Source organism: Ovis canadensis, chromosome 24 (assembly GCF_042477335.2).
Source record: "Ovis canadensis isolate MfBH-ARS-UI-01 breed Bighorn chromosome 24, ARS-UI_OviCan_v2, whole genome shotgun sequence".
In the NCBI taxonomy this organism is placed as follows: Eukaryota; Metazoa; Chordata; class Mammalia; order Artiodactyla; family Bovidae; genus Ovis; species Ovis canadensis.
This window is the reverse complement of record NC_091268.1, coordinates 16,682,937-16,709,467: the sequence shown is the minus strand read 5'-3', so window position 1 is coordinate 16,709,467 and position 26,531 is coordinate 16,682,937. Positions and strand designations below refer to the sequence as shown.

Below are 26,531 nucleotides of genomic sequence, written 5' to 3'. Positions count from 1 at the left end.
TTTGGAGAACTCAGTTTGTAGATGGATAGTATTTTTACACAAAATCTGGCTACTGAATAGTTTGTCTTCTCTAACCTCAAGTGTCTAGCACTTGACAGGCTCTCAATAAATGTTGGCTGAGTGGATGGATGAATGAATGAATCTGTCAGGCTGGCAAGTATTTCAGAGACTGAAATTGCATAGTGATCAATTTCAACCAGATCAGACTTGGCTGAAGAATAAATAGGACCTTAACACTGCTGCATTGTTTATTTTGGCTTGAATGCAGAAACTGCTACATTAGATAAGAATGAAAAGCAGTGTTCTCATCTGTCAAGAGCCTGTGGACATCTTGGCTCTTTATGTACACTATTTTGAATTCTCACAACAACCTTGTAGGGTAGATTATCTATATTTTGTGAATGAGGAGATTAAAGCTCAGTAATTCAAAACATTTGACCACAGACTAGTGGTGCTGGAATTCAAAATCATATTTGAGTAATTGTGCAGCCTTCTTGAAACTTATGCTATGCAATGTGTCCTGAAAGTACAGCCTGGAGATGAGGGCATTCACTGTTAAAGAGGCCACATAAAATGAAGTGAAATCAAGTAAATGTGCTAGTTTAGTGTAGCTGACAACTGTTACTACACTAAAACCTTTTCTAGTGACTAAGTTGAGGGACAAGTCTCCGTTTCATTTATCTTGTGTTTACTGAGAGCTTTTTATGTGCAAGGTAGCATTGAAATGCACTCACAAATTGTGTGTGAGATGCTACTTCTGCCCTGATGGAACTTACTTACTATAGAGGGGAGGGTGAAGTACTGCCTATCCCCATACACAATGTAACTAAAAGCATGATTCCAGGTGGTTACAGTGTAGTTTTTCTATGTTTTTTTTAAAGTAAGCTTTATGGTAATAAATATTTAAATCTGCAATGTCCCATCTCTCATCTGAAACTCTAAATTTGCTCAAACATTGACTTAATTTTTTTTGCAAACTGAAAGTTAAAAATCAAAACCTGACTATATCATTCATAACTTTAAAAGATCTTTTTAAAAATATACTTTTTACAGGTTGAATCTAACTTACATTTCACTGTTGTAATATAAAATTTTCCTGGAACTTCCTTGGTGGTCCAGTGGCTAAGATTCTGAGCTCCCAATGCAGAGGGCATTGGATTCGATCCCTGGTCAGGGAACTAGATCCCACATGCCAGAGCTAAGAGTTTGTGTGCTGCAACTAAAAATTCCATCTTCCACAACTATAGAACGAAAATTCCTCATGCCTCATTGAAGATCGAAGGACTTAATAAGCTGCAACTAAGATCTAGTGCAGCCAAATAAATAAAGTTTTCCCAAAGAATGAGTAGAATATCCCATACTTTCCTAAATAAATTCTTTTTTCAGTCTTGGAATTTTTCAAGCTTTATTTCAGTTATTTAACTTATGCATCTAAATTATATTTCTAAAATGCAGATAAAAGAATGGCCAACTCTATTGCATCAAAGAACTTTACTGCACTTTCAAATCTGCATCCAAATATGGCTAATCTGGTAAGTTTCAGCAGTGCAGTAGTTCTTTTGTTCTCTGTTGAAGCTTTAGATGGTGATATTACATTATGTCAACATTATTGATTCATTTCACACATGCTTGTATAATTGACAAGTATACAGATACTCATTGCACTAGTGATTGTTAGATATAAACACTCCTAAACCTCTTTATATTTATGCCAGCTGAATGAAAATTCATCTTTTTTTTGTCTGCACATTAGGAGATTATAGATATGACTCAGTTCAGTTCAGTCGCTCAGTCATGTCTGACTCTTTGCGACCCCATGAATTGCAGCATGCCAGGCCTCCCTGTCCATCATCAACTCCCAGAGTTCACTCAAACTCATGTCCATCGAGTCAGTGATGCCATCCAGCCATCTCATCCTTTGTCGTCCCCTTCTCCTCCTGTCCCCGAATCCCTCCCAGCATCAGAGTCTTTTCCAATGAGTCAACTCTTCTCATGAGGTGGCCAAAGTACTGGAGTTTCAGCTTTAGCATCATTCCTTCCAAAGAAATCCCAGGGCTGATCTCCTTCAGAATGGACTGGTTGGATCTCCTTGCAGTCCAAGGGACTCTCAAGAGTCTTCTCCAACACCACAGTTCAAAAGCATCAATTCTTCAGCGTTCAGCTTTCTTCACAGTCCAACTCTCACATCCGTACATGACCACTGGAAAAACCATAGCCTTGACTGGACGGAACTTTGTTGGTAAAGTAATGTCTCTGCTTTTCAATATGCTATCTAGGTTGGTCATAACTTTCCTTCCAAGGACTAAGCGTCTTTTAATTTCATGGCTGCAGTCACCATCTGCAGTGAAGCCCCCCAAAATAAAGTCTGACACTGTTTCTACTGTTTCCCCATTTCCCATGAAGTGATGGGGCCAGATGCCATGATCTTCGTTTTCTGAATGTTGAGCTTTAAGCCAACTTTTTCGCTCTCCTCTTTCACTTTCATCAAGAGGCTTTTTAGTTCCTCTTCACTCTCTGCCATAAAGGTGGTGTCATCTGCATATCTGAGGTTATTGATATTTCTCCCGGCAATCTTGATTCCAGCTTGTGTTTCTTTCAGTCCAGCGTTTCTCATGATGTACTCTGCGTATAAGTTAAATAAGCAGGGTGACAATATACAGCCTTGATGTACTCCTTTTCCTATTTGGAACCAGTGTGTTGTTCCATGTCCAGTTCTAACTGTTGCTTCCTGACCTGCGTATAGGTTTCTCAAGAGGCAGGTCAGGTGGCCTGGTATTCCCATCTCTTTCAGAATTTTCCACAGTTTATTGTGATCCACACAGTCAAAGGCTTTGGCATAGTCAATAAAGCAGAAATAGATGTTTTTCTGGAACTCTCTTGCTTTTTGGATGATCCCGCGAATGTTGGCAATTTGATCTGTGGTTCCTCTGCCTTTTCTAAAGCCAGCTTGAACATCTGGAAGTTCACGGTTCACATATTGCTGAAGCCTGGCTTGGAGAATTTTGAGCATTACTTTACTAGCGTGTGAGATGAGTGCAATTGTGCGGTAGTTTGAGCATTTGTTGGCATTGCCTTTCTTTGGGATTGGAATGAAAACTGACATTTTCCAGTCTTGTGGCCATTGATGATATGACTAGTAATTGTTAAAAATTATTGGAAGTTTATTTCTATTATTTTAATTAAATATAGCAAAAAGCTGGATATGACTTTACGACTGAAAAACAACAAATTAATATTTAATATGCACTCAAATTTAGCATTGCAAAATTAAAGCATTTTTGTTAAGCAGCATCTATTGTCCAATCAAATTGTCCAAGTTATATACTGAAATACTTGTTATTATGTTGCTTTTGTGACAGAGGTACACAGATGGTGTGTTTCTGAAATCATTGTGTGAAATTTTATTTTGGCGAGAAAGGTTGTGGGGGCACCAGTCATTTCAGATTTGCCAAGATTGTTATTTATTTGAAAGAAATCTAGGTGGAATCATATCATAAGGTGAGGAGCTTTCTATAAAGCAATTATCATACTCCCTTATCTTTCCTACCCCCGGCAGTCTGCTGTTTACATTTGGAATGTGCAAATCAGATTTCTTAAAATGAGATAAATTACATATAACTCTCAGAGAAAGCACTGGCAACCCACTCCAGTACTCTTGCCTGGAAAATCCCATGGATGGAGGAGACTGGTAGGCTACAGTCCATGGGGTCACTAAGAGTCGGACACGACTGAGTGACTTCACTTTCACTTTTCACTTTCATGCCTGGAACGTCCCATAGACAGGAGAGCCTGGTGGGCTGCCATCTATGGGGTTGCACAGAATCGGACACGACTGAAGTGACTTAGCAGCAGCAGCAGCACATATAACTTTAATAGTTTGCAATTTAAACTTTATTAATGTTAAAAATAATTATCGCTGTTACAGTTTTTCTTGAAAGGTAAACTCTTTGCTAACTGCCTCTTCAGTTAGAAAATTTTACTCAATATTCCCACTGGTTGTTTTCCTAACAAAAGTCAGTGAGAGCTGCAGCATATGGAATTAAAAAAAACAGTAACGGTGTGTCTGAATGTGACAGGACTAGCTAATAGCTCAGCTAGGATGTGGTAGTCTTAAAGGATCGCATGTATTTGAAATTGGACAGATTATTGCAAGGTTGAAATCAGTTGCTAGAATTATGCTATATAAGCTCATCCTTTCAGAAAAAGGTAGTTATTTTTATTTTTTAAAGTATTTAAGAATTTTTAGTTTTTCTTTGTCACTAAAGAGAACATTAAAAATATTAAAGACATGTTAATCCCTTTAAGGTTTAAGATCTAGGACTTTAGAGCTTAGATTTATTAGCAGTGATATGCAAGTTTTGTTACAATCTAATGTATGTTACTGTCCAGCATGTTTGCATTAAGAAGCTAAGCAATTCTATGTGGATTGTTAGAAAACCGTATATAAAAGAAAGCTTTGAAGACCATGGCAAATTAAATTGCATTATACATGTGCTTTGAATGAATTCAATAAGAACTGATAGCATAGGGGAGTTACTGTGCTCCACCTAGTGATTGAAAATAAAGTAGAAACATACTAAGTATTAAATGATTATATTTGTAATAGCAGTTAACTGTCTTATTACTTTGTATTATTCCTTGTAGAATGAACATTTATGAAGTTCTTTTAGATGTTTGTCTGGAATAAATACATTTAAATGGTTCCTAGTCAAAAATGTTTGTTAGAGCCAGTAAAATATAACAAGTCCATGAAATTAAATTTACCATCTCCATCTGTGTTTAATATTACTCTTCTATAACCCTTTTGTTTTTCAGAAAATAATCGGCATAGTTATTGGAAAAACAGATGTCAAAGGCTTTCCAGACAGAAAAAGCTGAGTTCTATTTAACTCTTTGCTTCACTTTTCATCAACTGTGGCTTATGACTACAACAAAGTATATTTAAGTGATTAAATTTCTCATGCCTGTTTAACTCCCTGAGAGCAATGGCCATGTTCTCTATTGCATGGTAAAGTACTTGATTTAAGGCCACATGTGTGAGGGCATTAAAATCATTTTAATGGTTTTATTTTATATTTCTAAAGCATAACTTTAAAAGCTGTGTATACAGTATTAAAATAGCTAGTTAAATTGATCAGGTCATTAATGTGTATCAATGTGTATTTTCTGAGCGCCTCCATTGTGCAAAACCCAGTGTAAAGACTGGAGAAAGAAGTTGTAGTCTCTCTCATCATCCTCAGATATCAGAGCATCTAAGAGGATGGACGTGGAGCCTGATTGACAGGGCTCACCCCTGAGTCTGTCCTATGTAGAGCCACAGAATCAGGGTAAACAAAGCTGGGGTGAGACTTACATGAGCTTGTATATGTAAGAGTGTGTAACATAGAGTAGGAACTCCATGTAAACTGTCAGTATCAGATACAAGCACACAGGTAAATCTCATAGAAACCAGAAAGTGGTAGGAGGAAGGTTTTCCAGCATGGATGTTGGGACAGTGTTGGGGGAGGGAAGTATGCAGCAGTATCTGTGTATTTATTCAAAGAACTAAATGATTCAGGGAAAAAAATCATCTTTCATATGTGGGAAATACAGTTAAGTCTGGCTTTAGTGGTCCTTATTTAGTTGTCTGTGCAATAGTTTTAGGACAATGGAAACATAATCCAAGACTAAAATCAGATTTTTAAAATCAACTGACCTTCAGGGATTTCCCCAGCTGTTCCCAGCTGTCCAGTGGCTAAGACTTCAAGCTCTCAATGCAGGGGGCCCATGTTTGATCTCTAGTCAAGAACCTAGGTCCCACATGCTGTGAGGAAGACTGAAGGTCCCGCGTGCAGCAACAGAGACCAAAACAAATAAGTGAAATCAACTGATCTTCAGACTTCTGTAGTTTACAGGCAGAGATACAATATAGAACGCCAAAAGTAACAATACACTATTACTAGCTTCTAAAGTGTTAGTGCTTTTTATTAAAGGGTATGGTATAAATCCTTTGATACAGCTTGAGGGAATCAGAGCTCTAGTCAGCCAGCCAGTAATTTTGACAGAAGACAATTGTTTGAATCACCTGAGTAATTGTGGCTGTGTTAATTGACTTGTGGTATAGTGAAAGATCGGAGAAGGCAATGACACCCGACTCCAGTACTCTTGCCTGGAAAATCCCATCGACGGAGGAGCCTGGTAGGCTGCAGTCCATGGCGTCGCTAAGAGTCGGACACGACTGAACAACTTCACTTTCACTTTTTGCTTTCATTGATTGGAGAAGGAAATGGCAACCCACTCCAGTGTTCTTGCCTGGAGAATCCCAGGGACGGGGGAGCCTTGTGGGCTGCCGTCTATGGGGTCACACAGAGTCGGACACGACTGAAGTGACTTAGCAGCAGCAGCAGCAGCATAGTGACAGGTGGGCTTCCCTGGTGGCTCAGTGGTAAAGAATCTGTCTGCAATGCAGTAGACCTGGGTTCAATCCCTGGGTCAGAAGGATCCCCTGAAGAAGGGAATGGCTACCCACTCCAATATTCTTGCCTGGAGAATTCCAGGGACAGAGGAACCTGGCACGTCACAGTCTGTAGGGTTGCAAAGAGTCAGACATGACTGAGTGAGCATTACACACATTTACACCATATTTAAAGGAAGATTTCTTTTTTGATTTAAATTGTAATATATTTATCTATTTTATTTTTGGCTGTGCTGGGTCTTTGTTGCTGTGCACAGGCTTTCTCCAGTTGTGGTGAGCAAGGGCTACTCTTTGCTTTCTCTAGTTGCTATTCTCGGGTTTCTCATCGCTGTGTCTTCTCTTGTTGCCGGGCACAAGCTCTAGGGTGTGGGACTTCAGTAGTTGCAGCAGGTGGGCTCAGTAGTTGTGGCTCCAGGCTTAGTTGCCATGCGACATCTGGGATCTTCTTGGACCAGGGATCGAACCCATGTCCCCTGCATTGGCAGGTGGATTCTTTACCACTGAGCCACGAAGGAAGGCCCCTATTTGTATTCTTTATGATGATAGTCATTCTGACAGGTGTGAGGGAATAGCTCATTGTGGTTTTAATTTATATTTTCCTGGTAATTAGTGATGTTGAGCATCTTTTCATGTGCCTGTTGGCCATCTGCATTTCCTCTTTGGAAAAAATGCCTATTCAGTTCTTCCTGTTTTTTAAATTGGATTGTTAGGGTTTTTTTTATGTTGAGTTGTATGAGCTGAAGATTTATGTTGAATATTGATCCCTGTTGGTCATATCATTTGCAAATAATTTTTCCCATTCAGTAGGTTATCTTTTCCTTTGCTGTGTAAAAGCATTTAAGTTTAGTTTCCAGTTGCTTATTTTTTGCTTTTACTGCCTTTGTTTTAGGAATGGATCCAATAAAGTATTGCTATAATTTATGTCAAAGTATGTTCTGCCTATGTTTTTCTCTAGGAGTTTCATGATATCTGGTCTTACATTTAGGTCATTAATCCATTTTGCATTTATTTTTGCATATGGTATTAGAGAATGTTCTAATTTCACTCTTCTACATGTAACTGTTCAGTTTTCCCAGAACTACTTATTGAAGAAAGTGTGTTTTTGCCATTGTATATTCTTGCCTCCTTTGTTGTAGACTAATTGACTGTAATTGTGTGGGTTTATTTCCAGGCTTTCTATCCTATTTCACTGATCTGTGTGTCTGTTTCTGTGTCCGTATCATGCTGTTTGTATTTCTTTTTAAAAAATTTTTTATTTATTAATTGAAGGAAAATTGCTTCACAATATTATATTGATTTCTGCCATACAACAGTTTGAATCAGCCATAGTTATACATACATCCCCTCCATCTTGAGCTTCTTCCCCTCCCCCAATCTCACCCCTCTAGGTCATCACAGAGCACCAGGCTGGGCTCTCTGTAAATAGCAGCTTCTTACCTGCTACCTGTTTTTCCACATGATAGTGTTTGTGTGTCAACACCACTTTCTCCGTTTGTCCCACACTCTTCTTCCCCAGCTGTGTCCACACGTTCGTTCTCTACGTCTATGTCTTCCCTGCAAATGGGATAAGCAATGCCACTTTTCTAGATTCCATCATATATGTTAATATACGATATTTGTTTTTCTCTTTCAAACTTACTTCACTCTGTTTAATAGGCTCTAGGTTCACCCATTTCACTAGAACTGACTAAAACTCATTATTTTTATGGCTGATTCTATACATGGACGGGATTCCTTGGTGGCTCAAAAGGTAAAGAATTTGCCTGCAATGCGGGAGACCTGGGTTCAGTCCCAGGGTTGGGAAGATCCCCTGGAGAAGGGAATGACAACCCTTCTCCATTATTTTTGTATTTTGTATCTCCAGTATTTTTGCCTGGAGAATTCTATGGACAGAGGAGCCTGGTGGGCTCTAGTCCATGGGGTCCCCAAAAGTCAGACTCGACTGAATGACTAACACTTTCAACACACTACACACGGGCATCATCAGATGGTCAACACCAAAATCAGACTGATTGTATATGTACCGCATCTTTATCCATTCATTGTATTACTTGTTTAATTAGCAAAAACAATAAGGAAATTTATTTTGGAATTTATTCTGGAAAAAAGTGCTTGCTGACCCCTAGTGGTATCTTTTATTTATTTATTATTATTATTATTATTTTCGGTATCTTTTAGCTAGCACACATTTATTTGTTTTGAAATAATTTAGATCTGAATTATGACTTAGGTTAAAACAACAGTAAGAGAGAAATGGAGAATATAAGCTAATATCAGGATGGTTCAAACCTACATATTATTTCCCTCTGAATATAGAGGTAACTAGGGAAAGGGAACAAATAGGTCACAGTGAGGTGAATTATCTACCTTGGCAGCTTTGCCATTCTTAAAGCATAACTTGTTGTAGAATTTATATCTGAAATAATTTTTTATACCATGTGTTCGAGTGTCTTAGCATCATAATAATCACCTTTGTTTAAAATTAAAACTTTTCATCTGAAAAATAAAAGCCTTGGTTTTCCCTTAGATATTGGATCAGAAAGGTACACTTTCAGTTTCACCATTCGTGATTCAACAACCCATTTTGTAAATGCAACATCCTGGGGCAGTGAAGATTATATCAGATCCCTTTCTGACAGCTTTAGGGTCGGTGAGTGTGGTAAGTTGGCACTGATTCTTGAACTGTTTCTGTTACAGTATTAGTCCCATGACATGTTTGTGGTAACTACACTGAGGGCATTGGAATGAAATAAGACACAATTCTTATTCTCAAGAATCTTATCAGAAAAAATCAAGTGTTAAGAATATAACACAAGGTATTCAGCATTTAGTTGAAACACAAACAGAATAATCACATACTTTTACTAGGAGCTCTTTGATCTTTGGTTTATTTCTATTTTACTTTGCATCAGTCCCTCTTGTGACTGTGATCATATATCATTTTGTAAACATATAATAGAGCTGCTAAGTAGACTTTGATAAAAGATGACATGAATTTTTGATGGAATTTTAAGAAATTTTTAGTCTAAAATAGCAAATCTTCATATCCTCTACCTACCCCAGTATCTCTGTGATAGTACAGTATAGTATATTAAAAAGAACAAGACCTTGAGAACAGGTAGCTCTGGATTCAAATCCAAATACTAACACTTATTTACATAGTGGCTTTGAGAAAATTTCATAATCTTGTTGAGCCTCAACTATGAATTAATACCCAGTAGATTCTTATCAGTCTTAAATGAGATAGTGTGCCTGGTATGAAGTGTAGAACTTAGTCACTCAATAGATAACAGCTCTAGCCTCATGCAATAAACAAGAAAGCAGTATATCAGCTCTCTTCCATGGCAGAAAAAAGAGAAAGAGCAACAGACAATTAAACTATTCCTGTCTATCTTGCAATATTTAGCAGCCTATTATCCATACTGGTTACTCAGCACCCAGTCATACTGTTAACTTTCAGGGTTATATAGTATCTTGCTAACTGAATAATAAGGTAATTGGACATATGGCCTGTGAAGACAGAAAACTCTGGAGACATCTCAGGGCCCAGGACAAGCAGAAGCATCTGTGGATGCATGCCAGAACAACACTAACATAGACCTGAAGATATATGCGATAGTAACCTGCATTCCACACTGATGCTTGTTGTCAGGACGAGTGAGATGAGGGATTGTAAGGATGTAAATCTGACAGTGCTTATAAAAGTAAATAAGAGTTTGGTGTGGCTGAGTAAAAAGATTATAGATTTTTGAATCAAAACAATTCTAACTCTACTACTTTCTAGATATAACACCTCAAGAAAATTATTTAACCTCTGTGAACTTCAATTTCTTCATGTGGAAAAAGGGATAATAAAGGGATGGTTGTGTGAGAAATTAACAAAATGCAGCACAAAATGTCTAACATAGACCATAGGAGATGGAAACCCAAAAATATTAAGTCATAAAGCTGATAAGTTGTAGGTTTCAAATCAGGACCCAGATTTTGCACTGCTCTTTCTAACTACTACTATTGTTTTTGAGAACAACTGTGAATTGGGTGAAGATCAATTTAAGTGTTCATTTTATAGCAGGGTATGTTGTAACCACATCAAATGCTCTGTATAACTAATCAACAAAGTAATATTTTTTAACAAAATAATATTAATGCAGGTCAAATGTCAGAATTTAAACACATAGTATAAGAAGTATCATCTGAGATCAAATTGATTGGTCATACACTAGGATTCCATTGCTTACAGCAAAACAAGAAAACAATTGTGAAGGATATTAACAGCAACTCAAAATTCGAAATAGTATTGTAATGTTCATTGTTATGTACACTTGTTTTTTAAATTTCTCCTGTTACTTTTTTGGTAATAGCATCTTATTTTCCCCTCTGTTATAGTGATAATTGAGAATCCTCTGATCCAAACAAAGGAATTAGAAAGAGAAGAAAAGTTCAGTCCTGCAACTCCTAGGTAAATCTAGTACAGAGGTCAACAACCTTTGTGCCAGAATGATTATTACTAATAGGTTTGTGTGTGTCAGATTCGCTGGGAGTGGTGTAGGGGCTTCCCTAGTGGCTTAGATGGTAAAGAATCTGCCTACAATGCATGGGTTCTATCCCTGGGTCGGGAAGATCCCTGGTGAAGGCAGTGGCTTCCCACTCCAGTATTCTTCCCTGGATAATTCCAATCACAGAGAAGTCTGGCAGGCTACAGTCCATGGGGTCGTAAAGAGTCGGACACGACCCAGTGACTAACACTTTCACTTTTTTCACTTACTAAAGATGTGTGTACTTTAGGTTGAACATTCAGAGTTTAATTCTGCCACACAGTATTTATCTTTGATTATGAAATAATTTACCTTGACATAGGATCACATAAAAAATGACTTTATTTTTAATATTTTGATTCTCATTCTTCCCTGGTGGCTCACATGGTAAAGAGTCTGCCTGCAATGCAGGAGACCCGAGTTTTGATCCCTGGGTCAGGAAGATCTCCTGGAGAAGGAAATGGCACCTACCCCAATATTCTTGCCTGGAGAATCCCATGGACAAAAAAGCCTGGTGAGCCCCAGTCCATGGGGTTGCAAAGAGTCAGACATGACTGAGCGACTAACACTTCACTTCACTTCTCATCATTCTTAGATTTACAGAAATTTGACTCTAGTCACATTAAACCTGAAAAATGAAAAGATAAATCTTAGAAGTCATATATCCATTTTACATCTCAGTTTATGACTCTCTTCACATGCCTTACTCTCTTAGTTCAGGTTTCCGGGAAGCAGAGTTCAGAGAAGACTTCTGTGCAGATGGTTTGTTGAGGGAGAGCTCTCAGAAGCAACCTGGAAAGACAGCTGTGAGGGAGGAAGGGATGTCAAAGAGGCAGGTTCAGCAGGAACCCCACCTCGTCCTGACCCAGGTGGGAGCTCCGGAGTATCAGTGCTCAGAGTGCTACCCTCTGAAGAAAGGGGCCTGGGCTGGTACCCTGAGTTTACAGGTTATTGGCTAAAGTCTGCCCATGCTCCTATGGAGGTACTTCTGGCTGAGGGCAGATCTAGAGAGAGGGTGTAGCTGGTGAAGGGCTCAGGTGGGCACAGCAGTCTCTACTACACGCACCTGCACACCTTTTGACCTCATCTTACAGGCCTTATTTCTCTGCAGCCACATGGAGAGTCCTTACTTTGTGAACATCCTGGCTCATTCTGAGCTAACAGCATGGCATGTTCATTTCCCTCTGCAGAGAACAGTCTTATTTGCTCTTCTCCTCACTCAAGTATTGGGCTTCCTTTGTGGCTCAGCTGGTAAAAAATCCACCTGCAATGCAGGAGACCTGGGTTCGATCCCTGGGTTGGGAAGGTCCCCTGGAGAAGGGAAACAATACCCACTCCAGTATTCTGGCCTGGAGAATTCCATGGACTGTATAGTCCATGGGGTTGCAAAATCTGACACGACTGAGTGACTTTCACTTTTCACTCAAGTGTTAGCTTAAATGTCATCTCCTTAGGTCTTCCATATCTATTCTGTAGTAGCACATCCAGTTCCCATTACTAGGACTTAGTCCTGTACACAGGGTTATAGGCACCATCATAATGGTGGCGCTAGTGGTAAAGAACCTGCCTGCCAGTGCAAGAGACACAAGAGACGTGGGTTCAATCCCTGGGTCAGGAAGATCCCCTGGAGAAGGAAATGGCAACCCACTCCAGTATTCTTGCCTGGGAAAATCCCATGGACAGAGGAGCCTGGCAGGCTACAGTTCATGGGATTGGAAAAAGTCAGACATGACTGAAGCAACTTAGCATGTAATACTGATCGCAAGCCTGGATCATTTGATGAATTGTTCTTGTCTGTCTCCCTCTTGCGCATGTGAGCACTGTGAGGTCATAAGTCATTGTCTGTCTTCCTCACCACTTATCCCCCGGGGCCTGGATTGTGGTCTAGCACATAGTTGGCTCTCAGGAAGTGTTTGTGGAGCGAAGGCGTGAGTGAAGGGGAACACTCCTGACAGAGGGTACAAACACAAAATCTCCTGGCCTTTCCCAGAACAGTTAGTCGTCTAAATCTCATGAAACTGTTGATATTCAACTTTTTTTCCCCTCTAAAATAATAGTTTCTTAGCCTCGGAATCTGATGTGGCTGGAGTATAGGTAGGGGAACAGCAGAAGAAGCAAGAGTGGGAAGTGGAGACCCTTCATAGACAGCTTTGCTTTTTGTATCAACCCAGAAGATCTTTGAATGGGGAAATAAGGTATTCATATTCATGATTTAGAAGGTCACTTTGGCTACCTGAGGAGGACCAACTGTAGGGGAATAAAGCTTAGGAGACAAGACAGTAATTTGGGTAGGAAGTTATGAGGTAAACACCTAAGGCAGTAGCAGGGGATGAGGCAGGGGTGGCTGGAATAGAAGGTAAGAAAGAGGCTCCGTGGAGCACACTTGGAAGCTGATTGGCCAAAGGGAAGAGCACCTCAAGTTCAGCGTGTGCATAAGGTGCATCTGCTCCTACAGAGCTCCGAAAGTGAAAGTCGCTCAGTTGTATCTGACTCTTTGCAGCCCTGTATAGTTCATGGAACTCTCCAGGCCAGAACACTGGAGTGGGTATCATTTCCCTTCTCCAGGGGATCTTTCTAACCCAGGGATCAAACCCAGGTCTCCCACATTGCAGGCAGATTCTTTACCAGCTGAGCCACAAGGGAAGCCCAAGAATACTGGAGTGGGTAGTCTATCCCTTCCAGTGGATCTTCCCGACCCAGGAATCGAACTGGGGTCTCCTGCACTGCAGGCTAATGCTTTACGAACTGAGCTATCAGGGAAGCCCACAGAACTCCGAAGAGGTCAGGAAAGCATGTAGGTGGCACATTCAGTGTCACAGAGATGGGACTCAACCTCCCCCTAACACACAATGTTTTAGAGTGCTTTTACATCCTTTTTTTAAAAAATTTTTTTACAAAGGAAGAAACTGAAATTCAGTTTATTGGGCGAGATTAGACTATTAGTGTGCTTGAAACTCAGACACAAATTGGTCTTTAAAATATTTTCTTAATGAAAATAGATTTTATACAAAAAGTATTTTACAGTTTTTGAAGGTTTCTAAGGGGACTTCCCCGGCGGTCCACTGGTTAAGAATCCACCTTCAAATGTTGTGGATGCAGGTTCAATCCCTGATCGGGAAACAAAGATCCCACATGCAGTGGGACAACTAAGCCCATGTGCTGCAACAAGGATCCCACATGCTACAATAAGCACCCAAAGCAGCAAATTGGTCTTTAAAACATTTTCTTAATGGAAATAGATTTTATACAGAAAGTATTTTACAGTTTTTCAATGTTTTTAAGAGTGAAAAGTATATATCTTAATATAGTTTTTTAAATATAGTTTAAATTACAACCAAAATTTAACTGTGAACTTTGAAATATTTTTCTGTTAGAAATCATTTGATATTAACTTTGTGTGTGTGTTTTTACAATTTAGCAATTATAAACTATTGCTCAGTGAGAATCACTCAACGGTAAAACTCTGTTCCAGTTACGAAGTGGATGCCAAGTTACTTTCTTTGATATATTTACCTGTTAAAGAGTCTTGTGATTATTATTCACTGGGTGACATTGTTGCGAATGGACACAGTCTTGATGGGAAAATTATTAATGTTCTTGCAGCTGTGAGGTCGGTAAGTTAAACCCCAACAAAGCCCAGTTCAATTTGGTGGGGGAGTTCTAGCATAGTATTTGTGTTTGGAAAGTAATAATCACTGAAGTAAAATTTCCTCTATATCTTGATCCATCCTCAGTTGAATTTAGAAAATTAAAGGAAAGGAGCATTTTACCTGAGAATGAGTAGCAAAATAAAATTGTATTTGAATGTTAAATGCAGCACACAGTCATAAATGATTCACTAACTATATGAGAGCTTTTCATACTTCAGTCAAACCAAGGCATGAATAGAAAGAGTAAATTCATTGACTTGACGATCTCCAGGAAGTTCTTTTAAAGAGTATATGTTGAATAAATCAAGGAATTAATTCAGTGCATGTTCTCAGAGCTGCCCTGAGATGGGGAACAGAGTGAAAAACCCAGGGTGCTATGATAGTGGCCCTGTCAGCTATCGGTGCCAGAAACCGGGGCAGAACTATAGTCCTTGGGGTTCCAAGGACTGTCTCACCACCTTTTGCATCCACACCTCCCTCTTAGCAATTACAGCAAGTTTTGAACTCCATTGGACAGAATAGAGTCACTTGACAGGGAGCAAATTTCCACAAAATAAAGTACACAAATGAAAATAAAAGAGCAAGAACAGTTCTTCAGTATACAAAATGATGATAACCGGGGGTGGGGGTGGGGGGGGGTGGGGGTGGGCTGGGGAAGGGAGGGAAATAGATTTAGATACTTGTAGTTAATGTTGTAAGTACTTGCTAATTGCATTTCCATGTTAAATAACTGCAAGAGTGTCAATCACCCCAATGACAGGCCAACAGAGGCACCGCCCCAACCGAGCCTAGCACAGTGTCTGCCACACAGTGAGCACTTGGCGTCAGTCAGGAATGAGGAATAAACACCCTACATGACAATCTTGACAATCGGAAAAATCCCTTTCTGGGCAACTTAGGTTCATCTTACTTAAAGGCAGAATATGATCTCTCAATTTCTCTGAAATTCTATGTAATGCCATTGTATTACAATGTAGCAAAAATTTTCTAAAACTCAGTATGAATATAAAACCTGCATGGGACTTCCCTGGTGGTCCAGTGGTTAAGACTCCACACTTTCAGTGCAGGGGCCCAGGTTCAATCCCTGGTCAGAGAATTAGATCTCGCCGCAATGAAGATTCCGCATGTTGCCACTAAGACCTGGTGCAACCAAATAAATTAAAACAAACAAATAAACAAAACCCTGCAACAGCTTTTTCCATCTCCCACTTCCGGCCTCTACTCTTTGAGTCTTTCATAGGATTATATTATTTCATTTTCATGCCTTTCTTCTCCCATTTTGCTTCCATCCCTCTTATATTTCCTTTTCTTTACATTTTTATTTAACTTGTTCTTTCTTCTGTCTCACCTCTACTTAGGTTTCTTCCCTTTAAAGCTCCTTTTCATGTCGCTTCCTTGCTTGGTGTGACAGGCTGTTCTTTCCTCTGACTCTGTAACTTTCTCCTCCGTGGGCAGCTGTGACTCTTTCTCCAGCCCCTTCCCGTGGAGCTCAGTCCTGACAACAGATCATGGAGGTAGTGCACAGGAGGCAGCTGACTGTCTGTGCTTGAGCCATTGCTATGTAGCCATCAGAGGTGCCTGCTGGTCCATTTGCGAACTCCCTGAGGGCACAAAGGGGCCCCTGAGTTCACCTCCACCCTGAATTCTCTTACACCACAGTGTGGACTGAATCAGACAGTATATCAACACACATTCCCATTATTATCCCTCATGTGGTTCTTCCAGCTGATGCCTAAGAAGGCAGCAATGTGGTTATTGATAACCTGTACCTGGGCCAGCAAGATGCCTGGAGAGGCGAATCCATCCAATCACTGAGCTCCATGTGGGCCCTATGCTAAGCCTTAGGGACACACAGACATTGAAAGAAATCTTCTACCCTCAGTGAGTCCACACAGCTGTCACCCAGGGGGCCTGTCATGGAGTGTTTGTTCTGACACCTTGAAAAGGTCCCACAGTCTTTGAAGCACATATGTATGTGTCTCTCTTCAATCAAAGTGTGTACCTTTCAACTTAAATATACCTAGTCTAGAGATAGAAGATGCTTTTAAATACATATTAGTGAGTCTCACTATTTTGATATTTCTAATCTGTTGTTTAAAAGGTAAACATTTGAGTATTTCCATCAACAAATATTTAAGTACCTCTACAGCTATAGGTGAAGAAGAGTAACCATTTCCTTCCATTTCTAAGGTTGGAGAGCCAAAATACTTTACAACTTCAGACCGAAGAAAAGGCCAGAGGTGTGAAGTTAAACTCTACGATGAGACAGAGTCTTCTTTTGCAATGATATGGTAACTCCCCACATCTGTTCCAAACTGAAATCTGTGCTATTATCGCTAAGTCAGAACATTTTCATCTCATCAAGAGGTGATGAATGTCATATCAGGAGAGGAGTGATGATAGGAGGAAATGGTATTAAAAATAAACCTTCCTCTTGTGTGTCCAGTCATTACAGTCTATGATTACCTTAAAATGAAATCTTCTGAGGGCATGGGATCTCATAGTTGGATTCTATAGTAACTTACTTACTATCATACTCTTTTGTAACAAATGATCATTTACTAAGTCCCATTGATAAAGAACAAGGCAGACTTTCTGTGATCCATTAGGTGGTACTCTGGAGCCAGGCCATGGGAAGATGGGTGAAGAAGCAAGTTTTGTCACAAATTGGATTCTGTGGGGGCTCCCAGTGTGTCAGATGTGGGGCAGGGCTGCACCCTGAAGCATCCCAGGGAATACTATGGTGTTGTTTAGACTCAAGATTGAATTTGAAACAGACCTTCAATCCATCAGGTTCCTCAAGCAGTTTATCCATTATGGGGATAATCCCTTAATGGCATGAAAGAGTGACTTCGCAATTTTTAGACTTGTAGTTACTCAATTCTAACTAGTGTGGAGTGACCTGGGTTATAGGAAAAGAGGAAATGGAAGGAGCAGAAGTTGTTAGAGATGGATGTGCTGAAGGAATGCTTTCCATAGGTGTTAAATTTTCTGTGAAATCGGCAGAGTAGCCCTTAAAAATGCGGGAAAAACCAAGACCTTTCCTTGTGCCTTGGACCACATGGGGGATTATTAACCTCAGCCATTAAGACATCCTTTTTCTGATAAATAACATGGTCACTGTCAGTGTTTTCTAATGTATTTGATTTTTGTCACTTCTTTTTTTACACATGCAGTTGGGATAGTGAATCTATTCTACTTGCACAGAGCTGGGTGCCACAAGGAACAGGTATTGCGTACTTCAGTGATTGTGTTCAATATTTGTAATTTTTTATCCTCTAGTGTAATAATTTTAAAATGGCTTTTTCCCCAAACAGTAATATTTGCTGCAGATGTAAGGATAAGTTTTGACAAATTTCGGAACAGCATGACAGCAACTGTGATCTCAAAAACCATTATTACAACTAATCCAGGTAAAAAGCTATCTGAAACTTTTAATCCCTTTGGAAATGACTATATCATGTATTCCAATATTTGTACAGTATATTTAAGAATGAAAATGAAGCTTGGATTTCATTTGAGTTAAAAGTGAAAAGCTGCCTTATATGACTTTTAAAACTTACAGTGAACTATATCTTTGATATATTTACAAAAGGAATGTGAAAAGCCAGACTCATTTGTAAAGCATTATCCCTTGTGTTAATTTTGAGAGATCAATGCCGTTGATTAACCTAAATTATTGACCATTTAAAAATAAATCTGATTTCACTGCATTCAAGTAATTTAGTGCTGGAGCATGGAGAATATGTATGTAATATCATCATGTGATACTTAGTTCATCACTGTGAGTGGTTGTGAAGTGGTTACAGTTTGTCCCAGCGTGAAATGAGGGGAGTAGGACTGGGGAGAGGAGGGGGTGCCCTGATGCATCCTGAGGTTGCTTGTAGCCCAGAGAGGAAGGCCCACTCAGCACCCCAGGAGAGCACAGAGGTCCCAGAGATGAATAATCCTTCAAAAGTCTTAAGAGAATATAAAGGTAGCAAGTATCATTTTAACTATGCGCTCACTCTACTGATTCATGACAAAGCAGTAACAGTGACTGAGAACTATAAAGCAATTTTATGTCTTTGACCAAACCATTATCAGAATTTTTAGAAGTGAAATTATTATGAGATATGGTGTAAAATAGCAAGACTGTGTTTTAATACCAGTAATTAGATCTTGCTCATCTACTGCAGAAATATTGTCTCCTTGAAAGCAGTATCATGGGAGGTGATATGGCACTCATTGATTTGTTCTTGTTTAACTCTCATCTACTACACACGTGCTATGTGCTGAGCACCGTTCTGGGTCCAGTGACCGAACACAGATATCTCTCCTGCACTCATTGATTTGTTCTTGTTTAACTCTCATCTGCTACACACGTGCTGTGTGCTGAGCACTGTTCTGGGTCCAGTGACCAAACACAGATATCTCTCCTGCTCACGGAGCTCACATCCTAGCAGCGGGGAAACAGAGAATGAACAATTAGGATAACGCATCCAAATTATGGAATTTGAAATGATCGAGAAGTAAAAGAGAACAGGGTTGGGAGGGTCCAGAATGCCATGGTGTGTGTAGGGCAGGTTGCATGTTTACATAGAGTGGTCAGGTAGGCTCAGTGAGAGGGTGGCATCTGAGCAAAGACAGTTGTGGGGTGGGGTTGTGCAGTGGTGTTACCCATGGGAAAAGAGCACACTGGGCAGAGGAGCCAGCCAGTACAGAGGCTCTGCGGCCAGTGTGGCTGGAGCTGAAGGAGCAGGGCAGGAGAAGGGGTTGAGGTCAGAGAAGAAATGGAGGTGATCGGAAGGCTGTACAGGCTGCCTTCTACTCTGCAGGAAGGGGAGCCAGGCAGTGACATTATCTAAGTTCTAAAAGGATTGCAGTGACTTCTTTTACATTGGTCGTGACACAACCATGGTCTGTTCAATTCTTTTTTTTTTCTTTTGAGAAGGGTACTATGGTTTCTTATTTTTAATAATATAATAATACTAATAGGCTATTTTTAGTGCTTTCAATAACATCAGTGACAGAGTCTCCATCCTCTAAGGGTAAATTTGTTCTGGGAAAATTTCTAAAAGACAGTTGGGATTGTTTGATGGAAAAGGTTATCGAGCTTGATAGTACTAATTGTCTCGAAACCTCAAGATTAAGTTAAAGAGACAGATTCGAAGGATATTGTGCATTTGGCTCTGAAAACAGATTCAGAAGGGAAATGTCAAAGTGTTTGAGCAATGCCAACATAATTAGAATAAATGCCTTACTTATTATTAAGGAGATGAATACAAGGAAAATATGTATAAGGGTGTATAAATTTCAATATGCTTTTAAAAATCAGCCTTATTTCTAATTTCCTGGGTTACACATGCCACATGGAAATTAAGAATCTCTAAATGGTTTGGTGGTCAGATGTGGGAGGAAGAATTTCTGTCCTCCCACAGACAGTCCGGGATGGACCTGTTGTCTTTAAAGATCTTGACAGCAGTGCCACACCCCACCCTTCCTACCAGTTTCTGCCCCAAGATTCTCATTAATTTACAAATATTTAGTGAATGCCTTTTATTTACCAACTAGTGAGGTAATTTAAACGCTTTCTGGAACAAGGAAGTACCTGAGAGGATGGACGCTGAAATGGATGGAAGGATAGTCAGTATATCAGACACTGGAAGTACAGAAATGAAAAGACAAACCCCCTGTCTGGGATTCTGGTCTAGTTCTGGGAAAGAAGCAACAGTGATAAGACTTGTGGTACAACAGGGTGAGGAGAAAGAAACCCTGACTCTGTCCAGGGGTGTCAGGGGGTCTGACATCAGCAGGATGGCTTGCAGAATGTTTGGGGGAAGGCTGGAAGACAAGCAGATGTTGGAGGTTGGGGCTTGGGGTTGAAGGGTATCAGAGTCAGACAGCGCCTTTTCAAAATCAGATTCATGCCTTCTGGCACATTATCTGACTATCCCAGAGAACATTCATGTCCCATTTGAAGAATAAGCTCTTCAAATAACCTTAACAATTTTTTTCTGATGAGAGAAGAAATACATACAAAATTCAGAAAATATATAAAAGCATAAAAAAGAAAACAATGATCAACTATAAATTCTTCATCTTATAAGAAATAATCATTTCTTCGATATATATTCTTCCAGATAATTTTGCTCATGTCTTTTTAAAATCAAAGGAAATGGTATGAAATGTTTTGTAAACTGCTCTTTAAACTCATGAAATCTGCTATACATCTCTCTGTGTTAATAGAGAACCCCATCACATTGTTAATGGCTTTGTAATATTCTATTTGTGGTATTCTTATATGTCTTCACTTTTTACCATTAAAAAATAGTTTTGGATCATTCACGGTTATTTAAAAAGTGATCAGTTTGCAGTTTACTTATTATGCATTTCCAATTTAAGATACACCGGAAGCTAACATCCTTCTGAATTTTATAAGAGAAAATAAAGTAATGAATCCTCTGGATGATGAAATTGACAATTATTTGAAAGAATCCATGAATTGTAAGTAACCTTTAAATATTATTTGAATTTTTTAAAGGCCAGCATTTGGGTTTATAAAGTTACTTAGTAAAAGACACTGTATTCTCATTATGTAACTGCTATGTGTGACATGCTCAGTCACTTAGTCATGTCCAACTCTTTGTGACCCCTTGGACTGTAGTCCACCAGTCTCCTCTGTCCATGGAATTTTCCAGGCAAGAATACTGGAGTGGGTTGCCATTTCTTCCTTCGGGGGATCTTTCTGACCTAGGGATTGGTAACTGCTATACTTCTGCTTTAAAAAGGTAGTTTAAAACTTTTTGAGATTTATGTAACCTCTTGCCAATCTGATGAGAGTTAATGACCCTCTCCCTAAAAAAGCAGCTGTAGCCACATACAGAATTTTGTGCAAAATGTCATGTATTCACAGACCCCAGACTTGACTTGACTTTAAAAATGATGCTGTTTGCTGCCATCTGTAGCTTATGCTTAGAATGGGGAAAAGCAGACCGAGGGCTTAGAAGGAGGCTGTGACTTCATCCTAAGGGGTGAAATTCTTTCTCATAACTGAGGACAGCCAGTTCATCTCAAGAGAGTAACAATTCAGTTAATCGAGGAAAAAGTATTCTGCAATCATCTTAACTTGTGAAAGAAGAACTTTGTTATGCATTGCTGGGGGATTTTTAACACTTCCTTTCTTCATCCTCTCTCTCTGTTTTCTCCTGTGCAGTGCAGCTTGTGGGGGTTCCCCAATCAGGGATTGAGCCCTGGCCCTTGGCAATGAAATCGCCAAGTCCTAACCACTGGACAACCAGGGGATTCCCAACACATTTCCTTTCAATAGCAATCACTAATAGAAAAACAAAACAAAACAAAACTACTGGTTTATAATTATCATCTTTTTGCCTACAAGAAGGGATAAGCTTAAAGTTGTATTATTTATTAGAGTTAAAATAAAGCTACTATTGTTACTTTGGAAGCATTTTTAAATGTCTGGTCATTTGTGGAGAATGCCATTTCCGGATACTTCCAGGAAGCCCAAAAGTGTTCACTGGGCCTTGAGATGTATTTGCCCCACTGTATCTCAGTCCCTGCCTGTCTCTGAACCTGAAAATGGGGACAAGAACAACAGTTTTCTATTCTTGTCTTCTCTAGGCTACTCAGAGCTATCACATTTGAGTGGAGAATATTTTCCTGATCAATGGCTCATATCAAAGTAACCACAAAAGTGGTACTTAAGTTTCCCTTTCTTTTATTTCACTGTGGAAACTTTTTTTTTTCCACGGTGGAAACTTCTATCATTAAATTTGTTCAGAGGCAAAAATGAGTTGCAATGTCTTTTAAAATGCTCATTATTCCCATGAATAATAGGTTGAAACTGATTAGATATTTCAGAATAAAACTATCATAATACTTTCTTTAAAGCTTTTGTTATTTTTAGTTAAAATAATGTTCAATATTTAAAAAGTAAACACAACACAGAATATAGCAAAAACCCAGAAATAGAGTTATTTTGTGAAAATCTTCCAATCCATTTTCCAATGCATATGAACTGACAGCAGGATAAAGACATAAAAGTAAGATAAACAGATACACATAACTGGACCTTTTATTGAAGAAAATTAAATTTCACGTCCCTTTCATGAATCACAGCCTTGTTGTGGGGAAGGGGCTTGCATAACTCAATCCTAAAGGAAATCAACCCTGAATATTCTTTGGAAGGACTGATGCTGAAGATCCAATAATTTGGCCATCTGTGCTGATGTGAAGAGCTGACTCATTGGAAAAGACCCTGATACTGGGAAAGATTGAGGGCAAGAGGAGAAGGGGGTGGCAGAGGATGAGATGGTTAGATAGCATCACCGACTCAATGGACATGAATTTGAGCAAACTCTAGGAGATAGAAGGACAGAGGAGCCTGGTGTACTGCAGTGCATGGGGTCACAAAGAGTCAGACATGACTTAGTGACTGAACAACAGCAACAAAATTTCATGTGCTTAACAGCAACAAAAGAAAAGAAAGTAGTAAAGCGCTGAAGAACTGGGCAACTTCTGTTAAAAGCTTTCTTACCTAAGTTATGTTTGGACCTGTAAGATTCCTCTAAGATTAAGAAAAATAACAAATGACTAAGGGATTCTTTGGAAGGAATGATGCTAAAGCTGAAACTCTAGTATTTTGGCCACCTCATGCGAAGAGTTGACTCATTGGAAAAGACTCTGATGCTGGGAGGGATTGGGGGCAGGAGGAGAAGGGGACGACAGAGGATGAGATGGCTGGATGGCATCACGGACTTGATGGACGTGTGTCTGAGTGAACTCCGGGAGATGGTGATGGACAGGGAGGCCTGGCGTGCTGAGATTCATGGGGTCGCAAAGAGTCGGACACGACTGAGCGACTGAATTGAACTGAATAGATTAACAGTTCTTAGTTTTGTAAGTTTTCTTAGAATAACTTTTAAGTTAAAGTATAACACATATGGGCTTTCCAGGTAGCGCTAAGTGTAAAGAACCTGCCTGTCAATGCAGGAGATGCAAGAGAAGCGGGTTCAGACCCTGGGCTGAGTAGATCCCCTGGAGGAAGGTGTGGCAACTCACTCCAGTATTCCTGCCAGGAGAATCCCATGGACGGAAGAGCCTGGCAAGCTATAGTCCATAGGGTCTCAGAGAGTCGGGCACAACTGAAGTAACTTAGCATGGACGTACATATCACAAAGAATATGAACAGTAAAATAAGAAGAGGACAGTACCATGCACCATCACATAGAGTATGCACCTGTTAATTGCCAGTGCCCGTAAGACCCCTCAGTCAGTTCAGTCGCACAGTCGTGTCCGACTCTTTTCGACCCCATGAATCGCAGCACGCCAGGCCTCCCTGTCCATCACCATCTCCCAGAGTTCACTCAGACTCACGTCCATTGAGTCCGTGATGCCATCCAGCCATCTCATCCTCGGTCGTCCCCTTCTCCTCCTGCTCCCAATCCCTGCCAGCATCAGAGTCTTTTCCAATGAGTCAACTCTTCGCATGAGGTGGCCAAAGTACTGGAGTTTCAGCTTTAGCATCATTCCTTCCAAAGAAATCCCGGGGTTGATCTCCTTCAGAATGGACTGGTTGGATCTCCTTGCAGTCCACGGGACTCTCAAGAGTTTTCTCCAACACCACAGTTCAAAAGCATCAATTCTTCGGCGCTCAGCCTTCTTCACAGTCCAACTCTCACATCCATACATGGCCACAGGAAAAACCATAGCCTTGACTAGACGGACCTTAGTCAGCAAAGTAATGTGTCTGCTTTTGAACATGCTATCTAGGTTGGTCATAACTTTTCTTCCAAGGAGTAAGCATCTTTTAATTTCATGGCTGCAGTCACCATCTGCAGTGATTTTGGAGCCCCCCAAAAATAAAGTCTGACACTGTTTCTACTGTTTCCCCATCTATTTCCTATGAAGTGATGGGACCAGAAGCCATGATCTTTGTTTTCTAAATGTTGAGCTTTAAGCCAACTTTTTCGCTCTCCTCTTTCACTTTCATCAAGAGGCTTTTTAGCTCCTCTTCACTTTCTGCCATAAGGGTGGTGTCATCTGCATATCTGAGGTTATTGATATTTCTCCCGGCAATCCTGATTCCAGCTTGTGTTTCTTCCAGTCCAGTGTTTCTCATGATGTACTCTGCGTATAAGTTAAATAAGCAGGGTGACAATATACAGCCTTGACATACTCCTTTTCCTATTTGGAACCAGTGTGTTGTTCCATGTCCAGTTCTAACTGTTGCTTCCTGACCTGCATACAGATTTCTCAAGAGGCAGGTTAGGTGGTCTGGTATTCCCACCTCTTTCCAAATGGAAATAAGACCCCTCATGCCCGCCCAAATGTGATTCTGACTTACTGCACCATAGAAACCACAGATAAATTTAGCCTATTTTGGAATTTTGACAGTGCAGCTGTATCATGTGACCTCACTCTTGTGTCTGATGCCCTTTGTTCAACATTAGGTCTGTGAGTGCCATCCGCACTGCTATGTGTAGTGTTGTTTTTTTGTTGATGTATGCAATTCCATCATATGAATATATCACAGTTTATTTCTCTATCTTATTGTTTCCTTCTACAAAATTTTTACTTTCTCTTTGAGTGTGACTTTAGGTGAACCTATGTCTGTTTTTTCTGTTGTTGTTGGATATACATGCTCCTAGTAGGAATATTGCTTTGTCATGCAAGTCCACCTTTAGGTGATTCTGCCAAATGGTTTTCCAAAATGTCTGCACCGATTTGTACTTCTCTCGGTAGTGTTTAGGAGTTCCAGCTGCTCCACGTGCTCACCAATGTTTGTGCTGTTAGTCTTTTAAATTGTGAATATTTAGTGGAATCCTACTGTTGTTAAATTTGCATTTACTTAATGATTAATAAAGCCAGTATGTTTATTGTCTCTCTTTATATTCTTTTTGTGAAGTGCTTTCTAAAGTCTCTTCCAGGGACCTTTTCCCCTGGCAGTCCAGTGGTTAGGAACTCAGTGCTTTCACTGTTATGGCCTAGGTTCAGTCCCTGGTCAAGGAACTAAGATCTGACAAGCTGCATAGTGGGGCCAAAAATAAATACATACATACATACAATCTCTTCTGCATTTAGAAAATTGAACTGACTGTCTTTTTTAATTGATTTTTAAGATTCCAATTTAGATATTTTGGTTATGAATCCTTTATCTTCTTATAGATTGCTAGCATCTGTCACTATGGCTTACCTTTTCATTATTTTAATGGACACTTCTGATGATTAGAAATTATTCATTTTAATAAAGCCTAATTTCTTATTATTTTTCTATTTTGCTTATTTTTTAACTTTCATGTCCATTTATATAATAAGTTTTAATGTATCATATATAATAAAATTTTCTATTACAGAACTTAAACTACTACATATTTTCATTTGGGCTCCATAGGTTTTCTATTTGGATATAATCCTTTGGAATTCTTAGAATATACTTAGAACTGTAATGACTTTTTGTTTTTTTTTTTTAGTAAATACAATAGTTGATGTTTATACAGTTGAACAATTAAAGGTAAAAGCTTTGAAGAATGAAGGAAAAGCTGAACCTTTCTACGGAATTCTTTATGCTTACATTTCTACACTGAACATTGATGATGAAACTACAAAAGTAGTTCGAAATAGATGGTAAGCAACCAAATTACTTTTAGAAATTCATTCTTATAAGAAATAAAAAACAATTATTGGTAATACATTTTAAACTATATGAAAGTTAAAGCTATTATTTGACATTGAAAGAAATGTATAAATAAGTAACACATACTAAAGTTTCCTTAAGAAACTATTTAGACCTAAAGATTCTAATAGCCTTTTTTTTTTCTAATAGCCTTTTAAAGTAAAATGTATTTCAATGTGTTTTAGCAATCCTAAAATAGATGTTACTGCCAAAACCTT

General features: G+C 39.4%; 1 protein-coding gene across 15 annotated transcripts in view; it reads left to right on the top strand.

Moving 5' to 3' along the window:
- MEIOB (meiosis specific with OB-fold) overlaps positions 1 to 26,531 on the top strand; it is a 42,223-nt gene that overhangs the window by 2,443 nt on the left and 13,249 nt on the right. For 9 of the 15 annotated variants that reach the window (XR_011252733.1, XR_011252728.1, XR_011252731.1 and 6 more), the window contains 10 exons: positions 1,456 to 1,532; positions 4,816 to 4,873; positions 8,982 to 9,113; positions 10,841 to 10,913; positions 14,408 to 14,603; positions 16,830 to 16,930; positions 17,816 to 17,868; positions 17,957 to 18,052; positions 21,024 to 21,125; positions 26,111 to 26,264. Coding sequence is in view for 2 of the 15 variants with exons in the window: in XM_069570493.1 (XP_069426594.1) it covers positions 1,464 to 1,532; positions 4,816 to 4,873; positions 8,982 to 9,113; positions 10,841 to 10,913; positions 14,408 to 14,603; positions 16,830 to 16,930; positions 17,816 to 17,868; positions 17,957 to 18,052; positions 21,024 to 21,125; positions 26,111 to 26,264 (1,034 nt within the window). In the remaining 13 variants the exon portion in view is untranslated. The remainder of the gene's footprint in view (positions 1 to 1,455; positions 1,533 to 4,815; positions 4,874 to 8,981; positions 9,114 to 10,840; positions 10,914 to 14,407; positions 14,604 to 16,829; positions 16,931 to 17,815; positions 17,869 to 17,956; positions 18,053 to 21,023; positions 21,126 to 26,110; positions 26,265 to 26,531) is intronic. The other 6 variants (XR_011252735.1, XR_011252732.1, XR_011252739.1 and 3 more) reach the window with 1 other exon arrangement.